Genomic DNA, 16,440 nt, shown 5'->3' with positions numbered 1-16,440 from the left:
CTAAATCTGCATTAGTGTATCACTCTTGTAGTAAGCTTGTAGTATTTGTCTTTAGTTTTCAAGTGTGACATTGCACTATAACAGCATACAGATCAACCTGAGACATATTTGAGAGCTTGTCTAAAGTAACTGAATTGATTATTTGAGTTGGGATAGTCAGCTGATTGGTGGGTTTCAGTGCAGCATGGACATGCTTGTCATATTCCTCTAAATACCTTGCAGGCATGGCTGCTTTGACCTGCTGGAACAGAGATGAAGAAGATTGTGAACAAGTTTGGACATGCTGTTATCTTGGAAATGTCTCCTCTGTAATGTGTGAAAAGGAGGGGCAAAAAAATCATGAATTAGAAATATCTTTTGCTGCCCCAGAATTTGTTCCTAGCCATTTTGTTTGTGGGGGCTTAAGTCCTGCCGTTTAGCCAGTTGTTTTAACCAGGGCTATCATTTGTAAGCCTCTGTAATGACGGGCTTTCAGAGCACACCATGGGTGTGTCCCTCTGACACACAGAAGCTGGGGTTTTCTTTTACATGCTCCTCCTCTCTCTCTCTCTCTCTCTCTCTCTCTCTCTCTCTCTCTCTCTCTCTCTCTCTTACTGTTTCCCCATACTCACACTTTATCTCCCTTCCTCCCTCTACTTCCAACCGTTACACCTGCAGTCTGTTTTTATTTGAATGACGACCACGTCAGTTCAATTTCCAATGCAGGGGAGGACATGTGAGATGTATTATAGTAACCACAGTGAAATCAAAATGCACAGATTTGTAAACTGTGAAATGAAACTGTGGCACAGTACCTTCCCTCTGTACTGGTGGTTAACTTCTTGGAAAGGTTGAGTGTCAGTTAGCACTTTCATGGTCCTCACTGCAGCAATTTAACCTACTTCTTTGTTAAGTAGTGGTCACATTCTGATTACAAATCATTAGTGGTATAGTGTTACCAACTGCTGGATATTGGCGCTTAGTTCATTTGGCCACTTTTGGCAAAATTGCTCAATTTTTCATTTGTTATTATATAGTTTGTTATGGAGTCCATGATTCCCCCGTGACACTTAGAAATGTTTGCGTAACTGTGCTTGGATGTTGTTTTATGAGGCTCTGGTGGCTTTCAGTTGTCTCTTTGTCTTTAACGTTACACGGCTTAGCTTTCTCTCGCATGCATTCTTCCTACTTTTCTCTGTGCTGTCTCAAGTGTTGATATAGACTGGTCGTGTTGCCGCGGGACGTGGCGACTTTAACTTTTAAACGTTTACACAGCACGTCTTTCTGTTCAACGTCGCCGTACCTGACTCCAAAGTATCGCCATTTAATAGACGTTGCGTTTTTTTCCCCACCAACTCAACCTGCTCATGGTCGTGCTCATGTTCTTCTTCAGCGTCTGTGTTGGTCACTGCTGAACGCCGGCTGGTCACCTGACCATACGTGCTGCACACACCAGGATAGCTTGTGGGCGTAATGTCAACAAACTCCACACACTACAGGAGAGGTAGTCACGTTCACAGGCACACACGTTAACATTTATTTACATTAAATCACAAATGGCAGCCTTTTATGCGGTTATGTGATTGCGCAGCCTGACATCGCGATTGCGATTAGATTAATCGTGCAGCACTACATGCTGGTGTAGAGAGTTGGGGCTGTTTGTCTCAGCCAGCAGCAAAGTTTGAAGTATGTTAAGTGTCAAACTAAGTTAGTCTACATACAGACAGCTGTCATTTGAGCTTATTAGTAACAATTGGCTATCAGCTGAACTAGCGTGCTGTCCTTGTGTAAGACATAACGTTAGTGACGGTGGATGAGAGATGGGTGGACGGAGCGTATTGAATATTGCTTTCTACATGTTTACATGTTCATGCTGCTGAACACATGTATTGATAAAGTATTGGCTTCTTACACGCTAAGGATTAATGTCACTTACAGTAACGAGTGTAGCTGCCGTCAACTCGAGTCATTTTCGAGTTCGGCTGCTTGGTGGTTCACAGGTTACCGTGTCGCGTCGGTGTGTGTGTGGAGGAGTTCAGCGCTGGCAGAAAAGAACCGATAATGTCAGTGCTTATCAATACTATGGTCTCTGATAATTTAGCCCCGGGGCTAATTTAGTACTGGGTGTTGGTACCCATCCTTAATCAAAACACAAACGAAGTGAAACTTGTAGAAATCAGCACACAGCCCCGCCCCTCAAGAATTCCGGGTAATCTGAAAAGTCCTACCCCCCTACTGGGTACTTTTTCCAGGGTAAATGTGGGGTTGAGGCAGAGGTTTTTCAAAATTCCAGGTAATTGATAAAAGTTCCTGCGGTGGAAAAGGGGCTACTGTGTCAGCAGCTGTCCTTGCCAAAGAGCAGTGTGAAAGTCAGGCGCTTACTCTGCAGCAAAGTCTGGGCACCAAAACATCCCCAGAAGTACACTGCACAGCACACTGACCAGCAAAAAAAAACAACAAAAAAAAAACAAAACTTGACGCAAGGGGCAGCCCTAGAAGCCACACTGTGGTAACGTGCAGAATGTGTCTCATTATCTTGCAGGACTAAGCAGGGCCGTCTCTTAAAAAGACATCATCTGGATGGCGGCATATATTGCTCCAAATCCTGTTTGTACCTTTCAGCATTCATGATGCCTTCACAGATGTGTGTAGTTACTCATGTTGCCATGGGCACTAACACACCCCCATACCATCAAAGATGCTGGCTTTGAACTTTGAGCTGGTAACAGTCTGGATGGTCCTTTTCCTCTTGTCTGGAGGACCCAATGTCCATGAGTTCTAAAAACAATTTGAAATGTGGACTCGTCAGACCACAGCACACTTTTCCACTTTGTGTCAGTCCATCTCAGATGAGCTCAGGCCCAGAGAAGTCTGCAGGGTTTCTGGATATTGTTGATATGTGGCTTCCACTTTACATGGTCTTAACTTGCATTTGTAGATGCAGCAAGGAACTGTGTCTTATTGTCAACGATTTTCCAAAGTGTTCCTGAGCCCATGTAGTAATATCCTTTGTACAGTCATGATGGTTTTATATGCAGTGCAGCATGAGGGATCAAAGACGTGGCCATATGGTTTTCAGTGTTGCCGCTTGTGTGCAGAGATTTCTCCAGATTCTCTGAATCTTTTGATGATATTATGGTTCATAGATGGTGAAATCCATACATTTCTTTCAGCTGTGCTTTGAGGATGCCTCTTTGATACCTATTTATGATGCTATCATTTGTCACCACTTCACCTGTTTACCTGTGGAATTTTCCATGCAGGGTTCTTTTGGGCATTCAACAACGTTCTCAGTCTTTTGCTTTTTTTGGAACATGTAGCAGGCATCAAATTCAGAGTGTGTTCATATTTATGAGAAATGATCTTGTATTTGTGCTGTATTCAATTGAATATAGGTCAAAAAAGGATTTGCAAATCATTGCATTATTTTTTTATTTATGTTTTACAGACTGTACCAACTGTTTTGAAATCAGTGTTGTAGATTGGCAGAAATATAACAAACCACATTTTTGCTAATCTATGAATAATTTAAGTTAATTTGCAAGCAAAATGACCCAACATTTTCTGGTTCTAGCTTTTCAAATGTGAGGTTTTGCTTCTTTTTGTTTGTCCATACCATTGTAAATTCAATATCTTCTTACTGTTGACAGGACAAATCAGGCAATTTGAAGATGTCACCTTTGGCTCTGGGAAATTGTGATGGGCAATTTTAGTCTAACTTCCTTTAATGTACTAAACAATTATTATCACAAACCGTAGAATATTCAGTAATGAAAATCATTAATTGCAACCTTATTTGAGACAATATTTTAGATGACATCATGTCTCTTTATTGTTTCACTCAGCTAGAAGATTTTTTTATTACCTAACTAATGCTGCATTTAACAGTTTGAAAAGACAACATAAATCTTTATTGTGATATTAAAATGACTGAAAACCCACAGGATTTACAGCCTCCCATCAATATTATATCCATTTACAATTATATCCTTTTACAGTCTTAGTTCTGTCTAGGTGACCATATACTTATTACGGAGTGCTCTGTTTTTTTTTTTTGTTTGTTTTTTTTGTTTTTTTTTGCTTTTTTTTACTTTTTTGCTCTCTGAGTTACAGTTGCCTGCATGTTTCCTTCCTCACCAACAATAGTAGACAGCTGGACTCTCAGAGGTCCTTGAAGAGTCTGTGTAGAGTGTGGGTGGGCGTATGTGCATGTGCGCTCTCTGCAGCCACCACACCGTAGGCCACATGGGAGGGAGAGGGTTCATGGTTTCAAGTCAGGGCGGCAAAGGCGGTAGTATTTGGATGTGGGCCAAGGCTAACACACAAAACACACACACACACACACACACACACACACAGAGGCCAAATCTCTGTGTGACCATTCAAATGAGGCTGAGTCAGCGGAGCAGTTGGCCAAGCCACAACGACATTTTACCATAGCTTTGCCTCAGCAGTGTGAGTATGTGCGCATAGACTGGAACATTATGCATGTCAGTCTGCCATTACCACCAGTGACTAAGTCCTGAATTGATAGCATATGATAATGAGGGAATACACTGTAGTCACAGTACTCAGTGGGTGCTGGGTGATAGACAGATTAACGGGCTGTGAGTGTGTACTTCCCAAAGTTTTCAGTAGCCCCTTTTACACTGCTTCTTCAAGGCGGGAAATTCACTCTGTTATGCTGCCTTGCTGTTGTGTGTAAAAGGTACAATCGCGGAATGGGGGGCAGAGTTGTCTCACCTCTGAGATGGGAACGGTGGCAGTAACAGCACCAAAATGACGTCTGTATAAATGGGACAGCTGGCAGGATGGGATCGTGGCAGCACGGGTGTGACAATGACAATGTGTCATGCATGCGACTCACCATGGGAGATTTAAAAAGTAGGTGTTAACAGTTAGCGGCTAACTCAAAGAAAAGAAAAGAGTGGACGAAAATGTCTGCAAATTGGGAAAACACTGAGGTCCGGAAGCTCCATAATTTCCGAGCAGAGAACGAGATCAGCCTACATATAACAGACTGTAAAAGATTGCCATGTTGTGCCATTGTTATTGTTTATAAAGCGCTGCTGACACGTATGTAATATGTCACATTAGAGGCCAACACTCTTGTGTTAAATGTCACGCCTGTCACACCTCTTTTGATTCTGCAATACCACCATGTTGTCTAAAATCACAGACTATAGCGCCATGATGCTGCCATAGTTGGGTTCTGTGTAAAAATGCAAAGGTGGTATGAAGAAGGGACTTAGTAGTGGCTAGTGCTGCACGATTAATCTAATCACAGTCGCAATTGCGATGTCAGGCTGTGCGATCACATAACTGCATAAAAGGCTGCGATTTGTGATTTAATGTAAATAAATGTTAAGGTGTGTGCCTGTGAATGTGACTGCCTCTCCTGTAGTGTGTAGAGTTTGTTGACATTACGCCCACAAGCTATCCTGGTGCATGCAGCCAGCATGCAGCAGTGACCAACACAGACGCTGAAGAAGAACATGAGCACGACCATGAACAGGCTGAGTTAGTGGCGAAAAAAACGCAACATCTATTACATGGCGATAGTTGGGATTCAGGTACAGCGATGTTTAACAGAAAGACGTGCTGTGTAAAAGTTTAAAAGTTAAAGTCGCCACGTCCCGCAGCAACACGACCAGTCTATATCAACACTTGAGACAGCACAGGGAAAGGTAGGAAGAGTGCATGCGAGAGAAAGCCGAGCAGTGTAACGTTAAAGACAAAGAGACAACTGAAAGCCACCAGAGCCTCATAAAACAACATCCAAGAACAGTTACGCAAACATTTGTAAGTGTCACAGGGGAATCATGGACTCCATAACAAATGAAAAATTGAGCAATTTTGCTCGGTTTCGGCCCACTTGACATGCTGCTGCGTTGTGCTATGGCGTGCTGGAATTTGTCATTTACGTGACAACGCCTGAACGCAACACACGCTTGCACGCTGTGTGTACAGTTCCGTGCTGCGCTGCTGTGTGAGCAGCGTGTTTGACTGTGCTCTGTCCGTTGATGGCCATTGACACTGTAGTGTCTGTCCATAACAATAACTGTCAGGTCAGTACCTAGGGATGTCACGATTATAGATTTACTTGATACGATTATTGTCAGAGAAATAATCATGGTTTTACGATTATCACGATTATTATGCATTAATTAATTTCACACTATAAATGTGTAAAATCACATGAACTCTCCTTATAGATCTTTAAGTTTCATTTATTTCCATGTGCTCCTGCTTTTTCTTTTATCTCTCAACACAACAGTGATGGTTTTAAGTACGTGTGGCGACCGTTTTGTTCATGTATGAAAATGTAGTAGCCGTACAACCGGGCTTGGTAAGGTTGGAGTGTTTTTAAGTTGATGTAAAAATAAACGAGCATTTGTGAAATCCCGCACTCGTGTGGACGTGAGTTTCTTCCTGTCGTCTCACTCTAAAGAGCTACATGGACCCAAAACCATTACAACCTCACGCTGTGGGCACACAAACTGCAAAACTATCCATCAAAAAAATTTTTGAGACGTGCCTTAGCTTGTCACGTTGCACTGTAAGCCCAACTCGTATCATACCACTACGCCATTAATTGCAAATGACACGCTGACATTTAATTTTTTAATTCAGTGTTACATTAGATAAATTGAGATTGACGTATTTTAACCCAGTTATTGAGCATTTACCTTTACTTGCACATGTAAAGCCGGGTGGCTGTCCCGCAGGTGTTGTATCATGTCACTCTTGTTTGATCCTTTGGCCGCGACTTTTTTGCTGCATGTTATACAAACTGGAAAGCCGTCGTCAACAATGACCCCTTGGTGATTTTGCGATAGCCAAAATGATCCCACACGGCTGACTTTATCCGTTTTTTGGGGGGGGGGGGGGGAAATAAGTCTTCATCCATATTTCATCACTTGGAGACGCCGCTTGTGTAACTTTGTTTTCGTTCCGTGCGAGTTGTGCTGACCTACTGTATATGGTTCTGCGTCGCAGCATAATCTTTGGAGAGTGACGGTGTTGAGGAATCTTTACGAATAATTAACCGTGGCGTTTTAAATCGCGGTTAATAGTGAAATCAAGTAATCGTGACATCCCTATCAGTGCCCCCCTAATATAATTTAGGGGAAACACTGAATCAAGCAAAAAGACTCATGATATAATTTATTCATTATATTGTATATTGTAATTATATTGTAATTGCAATCGCAAATCATGATATTGTCCACCATAATCGCAATTGCACATTTTTATTAAATCGTGCAGCACTAGTAGTGGCCCTATAGGGCCATCTCTGTGTAAAAAGGGCTAATTAGTACTGGACACTGATAGTGCGTATGTGCATCTGTGTTGTGTGTTGGCTCAGAATGGTAAGTGGCTTAGCAGTGTAATTCCAGGGCTATCCCATTAGCAGATACGATTTGGCGTTGCTGCTAATGGCCTTACAATAGATTAATGACTAATGCCCAGGCTTGAAGTGCATAAAGCCATTAAAAACTCTCTCACCAGCAACTGCTCCCTGCCACAAGAATGTCAGTGGCGGGACTTGGATAGCTGTAGAGGTTGTGTGGGTCTGCCTGTCTGTTTGCCTGAAGGCACAAGAGACAGTCTTCCTCTGTGCTCTCAAAGAAGTGTTGATGTTTTGACAGAGCCACAAAGAATAACCCACACTGTGTTATCTTTACATATCTGATATCTGATATATGGTGTCAGCTCTCTATTGCCAAGTTAAAATCATGGTCCCACTTTAAAACTTGATGGCTGCTATGGGCAACGTTCATGACACTACAAACATTAATTTGTAGCTTTGCTGCCACGTCCAGTTCCCTGTTTGCTTCTTGTGTTTTGGATCTCAGCAAATACCTTTTGAGTTAAGTCGAGTTTAAGTTTGAATGCATTATTAGCTTTACAGTTTGGTCACAAATTCCCACTTGAGATCATGTCAGACCATCTCTCAATTTGTGAGCATTATCCACTAAAGAAGCACTTTGTCGGTTTGTGGTCGGATGCCCTGATTGGTATAGAGAGAGTAATGTAGCCCACTCTCCCTTTTCAGGTTTGAAATGTTTGGCTGGGAAAAAAACTTTGGTGTGAGAGATGGATGAGGGCAGCATGATGAAAGAGTGAAGAGCTCCCTTATTAGGACAGCTTCCAACAGATGAGACAGGATGTGACACGCAAAATCTCTCTGTGGAATTTATGATAATGGTGGTGAATGTTTCTGTTTGTGTGGTTCCTGTGTTTCTCTCCACACGTGTGTTTTTTTGCCTCCACACAAATGGAAATAAACAAGGCAGCATTAATTCATCAAAACTCGCAAAAGCTCTTCCGGGCATTCAAGGATAGAGCCAACGTCAGCCACACACTCTTGCCACCTTTATTTAGTCTCTGACCCACATACACAATCACTCACCCTCACACAGATGTGCGCACACACTCACACTGGCAGTTGTGCTCTCTCGTAATACAGGAGTCTTTGTTCGCTCAGTCAGTCCTGTGTGTGCAGATGATGAGCAGATTTGATCTACGTGAGTCAGTTAACTTTGAAGTAGAAAATGGTTTTTGCCCTGGTTTGGAGATGAGCCATGCTTATGTCATCTCGTTATTAGACAGACACTGTTGAATTTATCCTCCCCAGATTCCTCATTCCTCCCTCACCAGTGTCTCCTGCCAGCAAGTCTGAGAAAAGTGACTTTGTCGTTGTTATAATTTGGGCTAGAGTGGCGTTCACCGATTATCATGCCTCTGTAATTTAGGCTTAGGTCATCTGTGGCATCTGCTTAAGCTGCAAAATTCCAGGTTGACAATTTAAAACCAACTCGCTTCCTTTTTTTCTTTGATGTTTAGTATCCTAATACTGTGAAGGCATGTTTCTGTTTGCTGCACTGGTATCACTGGTATTTGTAGTCGATTGCTTCCACAATTAACTGTCATGTAAGTCAGGTAGCTACATCTTTTGGAATGCATGTTGTAGTATTTTGTGTTCCCTTGAAATGTGTGGTATCAAGCACTCACTTTATCTCTGAATAATCATTAAATTCACCTTGCTAGGAAAGCTTGTGGCTGTTCTTTTGACACTTATGTGACCACTGTACATATTGTGGCAGGTCTTTATACATCAGTAAATTATAATCATGAAATAAAAAGATGTTTTGTTGCCTTTTCATCTTTACTAGGTAACAGATATGACGGTAAATTTTTTTAAAAATTTTTTATAATATATAAATAAAAGGATGAACGTTTTCTTGCATGTTTTCTCAGTGCATGATTTGATAAAGTAAATCTATCAACACACCTTCAGTTTGAATATGACAGACGGGGGGGCTGTTATATTGACAGCAGTCAATATAACAACTGAACAATTATTTGAACTGTACAGTGAACTAAACATCAGAGCATTTCTCCTTCATCATCTTCACCACCCTGGGAGCATTTAAAAAAAGGCAGATATTTTTGTCTGCCTTTGAGGTGGTTGACGCAACATATTTTCTGATGCGCTCTCTCTGTCCACAGGTGGGAGAGTGCTCACCTGTGTGTGTGCGTTAATATAAGTAACATAAGGCTATTTAGTTTGTTTAAAAAAAGGACAAGGTATAGACCTGTTCTATAGGAAAGGTGACCTTATTTGACTTGTGTGGTGATTTGGGGCTATAAAGAAAATAAAATTGAATAACATTACCTTGACCTTCAAGGGGGGGCGGGAGTGCCTTAATATAATGGTAGGGGACACAGCATAACTCAGACTCAGCAGCCAGACATTTCTCTATTATCTGTTTAGGAGCGGCTGAGATTGGCACCAAAGTGAGTATAGCTGGTCCACCCTAACAGTCAACCGTAACAGAACCTGGTCAGGTTCCATTGTGAGGCTAACTTGGCTTGCTAACTTTGGGGCTATCTTCCTTCACTTTAATCAGCAGATGACAAGCAAGACATGGAAGCTTGGCTCAGGTCTTGAAGAGTTTTAGCATATATTCACTGACAAACAGACGTGAGTGTACACACGTTGCATCTATGTTTAACTTCATACTGTCTGATCCGGTCGCTGCAGCGTCACTATACCAGTCACCATCACACATGCTCTCCATCTCTTGCTCTCTCGACTGCACACTTGGTCCTCACACAACCTGGCACCAAAATGTGGCACCGATAACCTGCATCATGATTCGGTCTTTTAGGTGCCATTCGTATATGAACCGGTGCCATATTGGCATCAGGTTGCGGTACCCAACCCTAGAAATGCTAAGGTACATGTTCGTATGGGTTATATATGGTTCTAAAGGTACTTTACCTGAAGTTTTTGGTGGAAATGCTGCTTAAGACTTGTTGAAAATATATCAGTGTGATTGATAATTGTGGTCACAATATTGAGCACAATAATGAAAATTTTATTTTTTGCTGTCATTATGCAGCCCTTTTTGTCTTTAACAGTAATATCAGGAAGCTGTCCCCTTGACTGATTTTCTTTTTGGTTGCTTTTAATTTATCTTTTTTTCCCTAGAAAAGCTATTTGACGCTTACGTTAGCATTACTTGACTCTGGATCATTGATTGAAATCCTAAAAAAGTCATTGACCAATTTTTATGTCTTTTCCTGCAATTTTCAATCTAATTTAAAATGCCCTCCATATCATAACTTTCAGAGTATAATAACTAGCAATGTAGAAAGTGAGAAAAATGAGACCTGCCACACCCTTAGTCAAATTTAGTGTAACTGATGACGTCTCTTGATAACACCTCTGAATGCTCTCACACTTGCACTTGTCTCCTGTCTCCTTCCTCACTTTCTCTGCATCCTTAAATGAAGAAGTGCTAACAAGCTCCTGATGCTGCAGCTGAAAACATGCTGTAATTGTGTTATGTCCTGTATCTCACCTCTATCTTTAAGCCTGCGCAACAGAAGGCGAAGAAATGCTCTGTAAAAGTGACAGCAGTTTGCTTCTATCCCTGCTCTGCTGATGCTGGTCCCACCTTGAATTTGCACTGAATAATCACTTTTGTAGATAAATCCTCATGTAGCACACTTTCTGTGTGCCTGCTGTTAATCCTCACAGTGTTTCTTGCTCTTGTTCTGTCTGTAGTCACATTTTCTCTGTACCTCGTCCTTCATCTCCTCTTTTCTCTTGTTCTCTGTCTTGCCTCATTTATCTTACTTTGCTTTGCCTTCTTGTGTCAGCTCCTACTAATTATTAACCTCTAAATTTTAACTTTATAAGCACGTCTGAGTGTGCATTCCCAGAAGTGCAAGGTGCCAGGGCCCCTCTGCCTTTATATCTGTGTACGTGGGTGATTCAGCCTCGCTCTATGTCTGTGCTTCGATGAAATCCCGGTGTTGGTTGAATCTCTTCTACTCTTTGGTGTTGATCTTGTCCTGTCCTGTCCTGTCCTGTCCTGTGCTCTGCTCTCAGTGTGTGAATGGAGCAGTGTGCGAGTACGGCCTCCCTGCTGGCCTCGGTGCGGGAGCAGGAGAGGCAGTTTGAGATGCTGAGCCGAGCTCTGGAGGAGGAGCGGAGGTCGTGTGCCGGCACCCTGCCCCGCCCCCTCCCCAACATGCAGGTAACACAGAAAAAGCCCCACTTCTGTTCCCTCCCACCGCCACGCACATTTTCCATCGAAAAACCCCTTGGATTCACCCTTGATCACAGCGAGTGCATCCATTGTCATCTCCATGGTCACCTCCATCCCATCTGTGTTGACTGGCTGGATGGCAGCGGAACCTAAACCAAACCTGAGAGGGAAAAAAAATAGCTCCTCGGTAGGTTTTGGTCAGGTTGGAGTGTTGAAGTACACTTCAATCAATCAAAGAACATGCAGTAAAAAAAGGGAGCGAAGTGCCTTCCAATACAGCCTTCCTGAGGAGGAAATTTATACCCTCTGTTGCTCCACAGCTTTTGATCACACTTTTTTCCCATTTTTCACTGGTTCCTCAGTCACTGTCACCATGTCACCAGTCACTGTCACCATGTCTCATTCAAAATAAAGTCCTCCCATCATCATCCCATCCCTCCACCAATCAAGCTTCACAACTCAGTTTAACCCATCATGTTTGTCTTGACTTGTCCATGCGAGTTTGCATGCAGAGCAATGTCTTTGATGATATCTGATATTGAGCTTTTCCTGAAACACTGTTCGTAGTTCAGCCAGTTGGTTTATTTATAATTAGTTGTATGTATTTCTGGTGTAAGGAAGACGCCCCTCAGCTGCTTTTTCATGGGGTCAAAGTCCATTAACTCAGACAAGGGTCTAGTCAGACCTGTTTCATCAGCTGTGAAATCTTGGTAAAATCCTGATCACTGAGTCTGTTTTATAGCTTAAGTGTGTTCTGCTGTTGGCTTACTCACCCTCTCTATCATACATGAGTCAGTTACCTGGTTCAGAGGCTGCTGAGTGACTTCATGCTCTGAGTTTACCTCACAGACAGACACGCAGGCACACACACCCTCTCTAGCTCATTCTTTCGCTTCCTTATTGAGTCTCTCTCTCTCTCTCTCTCTCTCTCTCTCTCTCTCTCTCTCTCTCTCTCTCTCTCTCTCTCTCTCTCTCTGCCCTGAGGCAACCTTTGAAACACTCTAAAACAACTGGCCTCTCACTCTCTCACTTTCCCTTTTCCATTCTTACATTTGGGCATGCAGTCCCAGCTAATTCTAGTGACTGATTAGGAGCAGAAATAAGGAAGAGTGTGTTTTCTAGTGAGAGCAAGACAGAAATGTAGCCTGTGCTGGTCCTTATCTCTGCTGTGTGTGTTTACATAGCCCAAAGGCTTAGGCATGCCTCTGCCACTCTCCCAGACAGTGCAACACGAGCTCAGTCTTAACTGACAGGTTCCCACACGCTCACATCTGCCTGGCACTTTCTACTGTTCTCTCTGATAGAGCCCTTATCTGAACTAAAGACTGTGGTCATTTGCTTAAAGTCTTGTTTTTCTGATCTAGGCTGAGTGGCACCTTAAAAGGCTGTCATTGCTCCTCCTGCAAGTATTATTTTGGCCTTCAGCAAGATATTTCTGTTATGTTTTTTAATTTTAAAAAAGTCTGTCAGCATGAGACAGATTTATCCCATCTCTGAATCACTGTTGCGCAATTCACCCCCTGGCTGTGCCCCCATAGTAGTGGAGATAAGGCTGCAGAGATGGTAGGAGGGATACATAGCGCTCCCCTTGTGTTTGGAATGGGAAGTGCACCACACCCATCACCACTCTTGGGCAGGCAATGCTGGTGCTTTTGACTTATAAGAGAGAGAAGTTTGTCTCTTTGTTTATGTCTTTCTGTGGCTCATTATTAATTTCATTACCAATTATGTCATCTGTTAACTGCATTATCACCATTCATCATTCATGTTTGTTTGATGAGTAAGTTCCATTTGGTTGTTTGTGTTCAGAGGTGAAGAGTGCATAAAGTAAAGCATCTGTGTTTATGCTCATGATGTTAACATACCTTCCAGAGTTATCTATAAACACAAGCGCTCTACTGTTACTTGATTTTTGAAAAACATCATGCTTGTTTATTTCCATTTGGGATGTCATTACCTTCTTGCATCAATGTAATGCAACACATAAAAAACCTGAGTATATTTTTATAAAAAAAAAAAAAAAATCCCACAGCACTTAAAATGCTTGAGCTTCAGCACATACAGATTCATCTGAATTATGATTCAGATGAAAGTTGATTACTGTTACTTCTTTCACTTTCTTGCCTTTGCGCTGGAGACAGCTGCAGCTGGAGGCATTATGTTTTCAGGTTGTCTCTCGAGCTGTTTGTCCCATTCTCGTGAACGCTATATTTTAAGAACACCTTGAGGGAATTTCTTCAAATTTGGCACAAATGTTTACTTGGACTTAATGATGAACCAGTATGTTTTTTTGGTGGTCAGAGGTCAAGGTCACTGCAACCTTGCATCTGTCTCATTCTTGTGAAGGCGATATCAGTCACCTTCAGGGAATTTTTTTTTCAAATTTGGCACAAACGTCCATTTGGATTCAGCGATGAACTGATTACGGAAGGTTAAGGTCACTGTGGCCTTATGTGTTTAATTTTTGTGAACATGACATTTCAAGAGGGCATTGAGGGATTTTTTTTTCAAATTTGGCACAAACATTTACTCAACAATGAACTGTCTCATTCTCGTTAAGGCGATATCTCAAAAACAACTCGAGGTAATTTTGTTTTTTCAAATTTGGCACACAAATCTGCTTATACTCAATGACAAACTGATAAGAATTTGGTGGTCAAAGGTCAAAGTCACTGTGACCTTGCGTCTATCTTATTTCCTGAATGCGACATCTCAAGAAGGCCTCAAGAGAGTTTATTCAAATTTGGACTCAAGAATAAACTGATAGATTTTGGTGGTCACAGGTAAAGGTCATTGTGATCTCACAAAACCTGCTTTTGGCCATTACTCAAGAATTCACGCGCTAATTGCGACAAAATTTTATACAAATGTCTAACAGGATAAAATGATGACATTTTATATCCAAAAGGTCAAAGGTCAACTTCACTGTGACATCATAATGTTCTGCATAAAACACTTATCTGGCCATTACTCAACGTCATAACTCAAAAACAGAAAATGGAGACATTTGGTCAGTTACTGAATTGGTGACTATTCTTGGGTGTCCACCTTACAATTGTGCTGATTGTATAGATCTTCTGTGCTGCTTGGTAGAAGATGTGTGTGAAGTATCCATGTTTTCACAGACATAGATGTAAACTGTAAGAGAAACGTGACTGGTTCGCAGAGGCATACAACCACAGGGCAGTAATTCTAGCTTTCATATATGCTCAGTACTGTTCATGAGTAGCCTGTCACTCTTGATGGCTGTAAAAGTTCAACTGCTCAGTTAATGTTGTGGTGTGTGTATGTGTTCGTAAATGCATATCTATCTTTTTATGTTGAGCAGTCTGTCTGTCTCTGTCTCTCTGTCTGTGTTGGATCTTCTAACATGTATGTTTTCCTCCCTGCAGAACGGCCGCATTACTTGTGATGCAGACATAGAGAGGCTGACACTGAACGAGGGTTATATCAACGGGACACATCACGTAGGTGTCTTTCCGATTCCTCTCTTTGAGCTGTTGTATTGTTAAGAGAGTTAACCCAAAGGATATCCCTTGTGAGACCTACATTTCAGTTTTTCTCTGAAATTTCTACGTGTATGCAGTTCAGGATGGAGCCTGGCCAGGTGGTGCAGGAGACATACACAGTGGAGGAAGATCCTCAGGAGGCACCACCTGTTGTCTCTGTGGAGACCAGTGAAGATGGGACCACACGGCGCACAGAAACTACGGTAACTTGCTTCGTGTGCAGTTGACCGCATCAAATGACAACAACAGCAGAACAGTTTTGTGTTATAGTAGCTTGTCAGTTAGGATTCTTTGAGACAGCTCCTTTCAGATTGTATCTCTGGATTAACTTGAAAGTGTAAGTGACATCATTTTAAACTTGTAAATATTAACTGTTGAATCATGTGTCCTTTCTTCCTTTATTTGTCCTGTAAGGTAAAGAAAGTAGTAAAGACCACCACCACTCGCACAGTCATCCCCTCTGTGTCAGACACACTTTCCCTGGATGGTGGGGGTTCAGTGACCGGTATGGGGGGCTACACTGCACCCATGGTCTACAGACCGGGACCTGGAGGGGGTGTGCCCATGGACTACCCCACTCGCACTGTGCCTCGCAACTACCACTACGGACCACCAGGGAGTTACGAGGAGTACCGCACTGGACCCCCATCTGAGACCTATGCGAGCCTTAGCAGGGGAACTCACATGGATAATCGCTACAGGTATAGTGTTTGTTGAAACTAATGTCAGCACAGTCGATCTAGGATTAAGGCCATTGTGACAGGGTAGACATTAAGTTTACAATTGAAATGAATAATCTAGCCAAAATTTCCATCTCCTCCTATATTCACGCTTAATTTCCCTGTCCCTCCCCTCTCCAGACAAGTCCATCCAGATGGTTACAGTACCCTGGATCCAAGCTACAGAGCCCCCAGCCGGAACCAACTGGACCCCTATGCGGCTCAGCCACAGGCATGTTTCATTGTCATTGTATCACTTGCTTTTAACACGGTTTGAACTTGGTCTGCTGACATTTCAAGATTCACCTGCTAAATGTGGTATTTTGCTTCCATGCTGTGTGTAAATAATTAAATAGGATTACAGGAGTACACACATTTACAATCCATAGCATAAGTTTGCCACAGCATTTGGCCTGTAGCTTCTATTATTTTGGATCCTGTCCCTGTGTAGGTTGGGCGTATGGGAAGTGCCATGGAGCTGTCCTCCATTCCGAGGTTTGTCCCAGAACCATACGGTCTGGAGGATGATCAGCACAGCATGGGCTATGATGAGCCTGACTATGGCATGGGACACCCAGTACACTATGGCACTGTACCCCGCAACCACCATGCATTCCCACATGGGCCCCCACGCAGGACTGGGCAAGTTGAATATTTTTAGAGTGA

At 42.4% G+C, this 16,440-nt stretch overlaps 1 protein-coding gene across 7 annotated transcripts in view; it reads left to right on the top strand.

The window, feature by feature from the left end:
• The window catches only part of ctnnd1 (catenin (cadherin-associated protein), delta 1), a 41,502-nt gene that overhangs the window by 1,354 nt on the left and 23,708 nt on the right, over window positions 1-16,440 (top strand). For 5 of the 7 annotated variants that reach the window (XM_033623250.2, XM_033623252.2, XM_033623248.2 and 2 more), the window contains exons 2-7: window positions 11,387-11,534; window positions 14,939-15,013; window positions 15,133-15,258; window positions 15,470-15,756; window positions 15,916-16,006; window positions 16,226-16,416. In XM_033623250.2, coding sequence (XP_033479141.1) covers window positions 11,394-11,534; window positions 14,939-15,013; window positions 15,133-15,258; window positions 15,470-15,756; window positions 15,916-16,006; window positions 16,226-16,416 — 911 coding nt within the window. In that variant the 5' untranslated portion in view covers window positions 11,387-11,393. The remainder of the gene's footprint in view (window positions 1-11,386; window positions 11,535-14,938; window positions 15,014-15,132; window positions 15,259-15,469; window positions 15,757-15,915; window positions 16,007-16,225; window positions 16,417-16,440) is intronic. The other 2 variants (XM_033623253.2, XM_033623254.2) reach the window with 1 other exon arrangement.

The sequence above is a fragment of the Epinephelus lanceolatus genome, chromosome 3 (assembly GCF_041903045.1).
Source record: "Epinephelus lanceolatus isolate andai-2023 chromosome 3, ASM4190304v1, whole genome shotgun sequence".
NCBI lineage: Eukaryota > Metazoa > Chordata > Actinopteri > Perciformes > Serranidae > Epinephelus > Epinephelus lanceolatus.
This window is presented reverse-complemented; position numbering and strand designations above follow the sequence as displayed.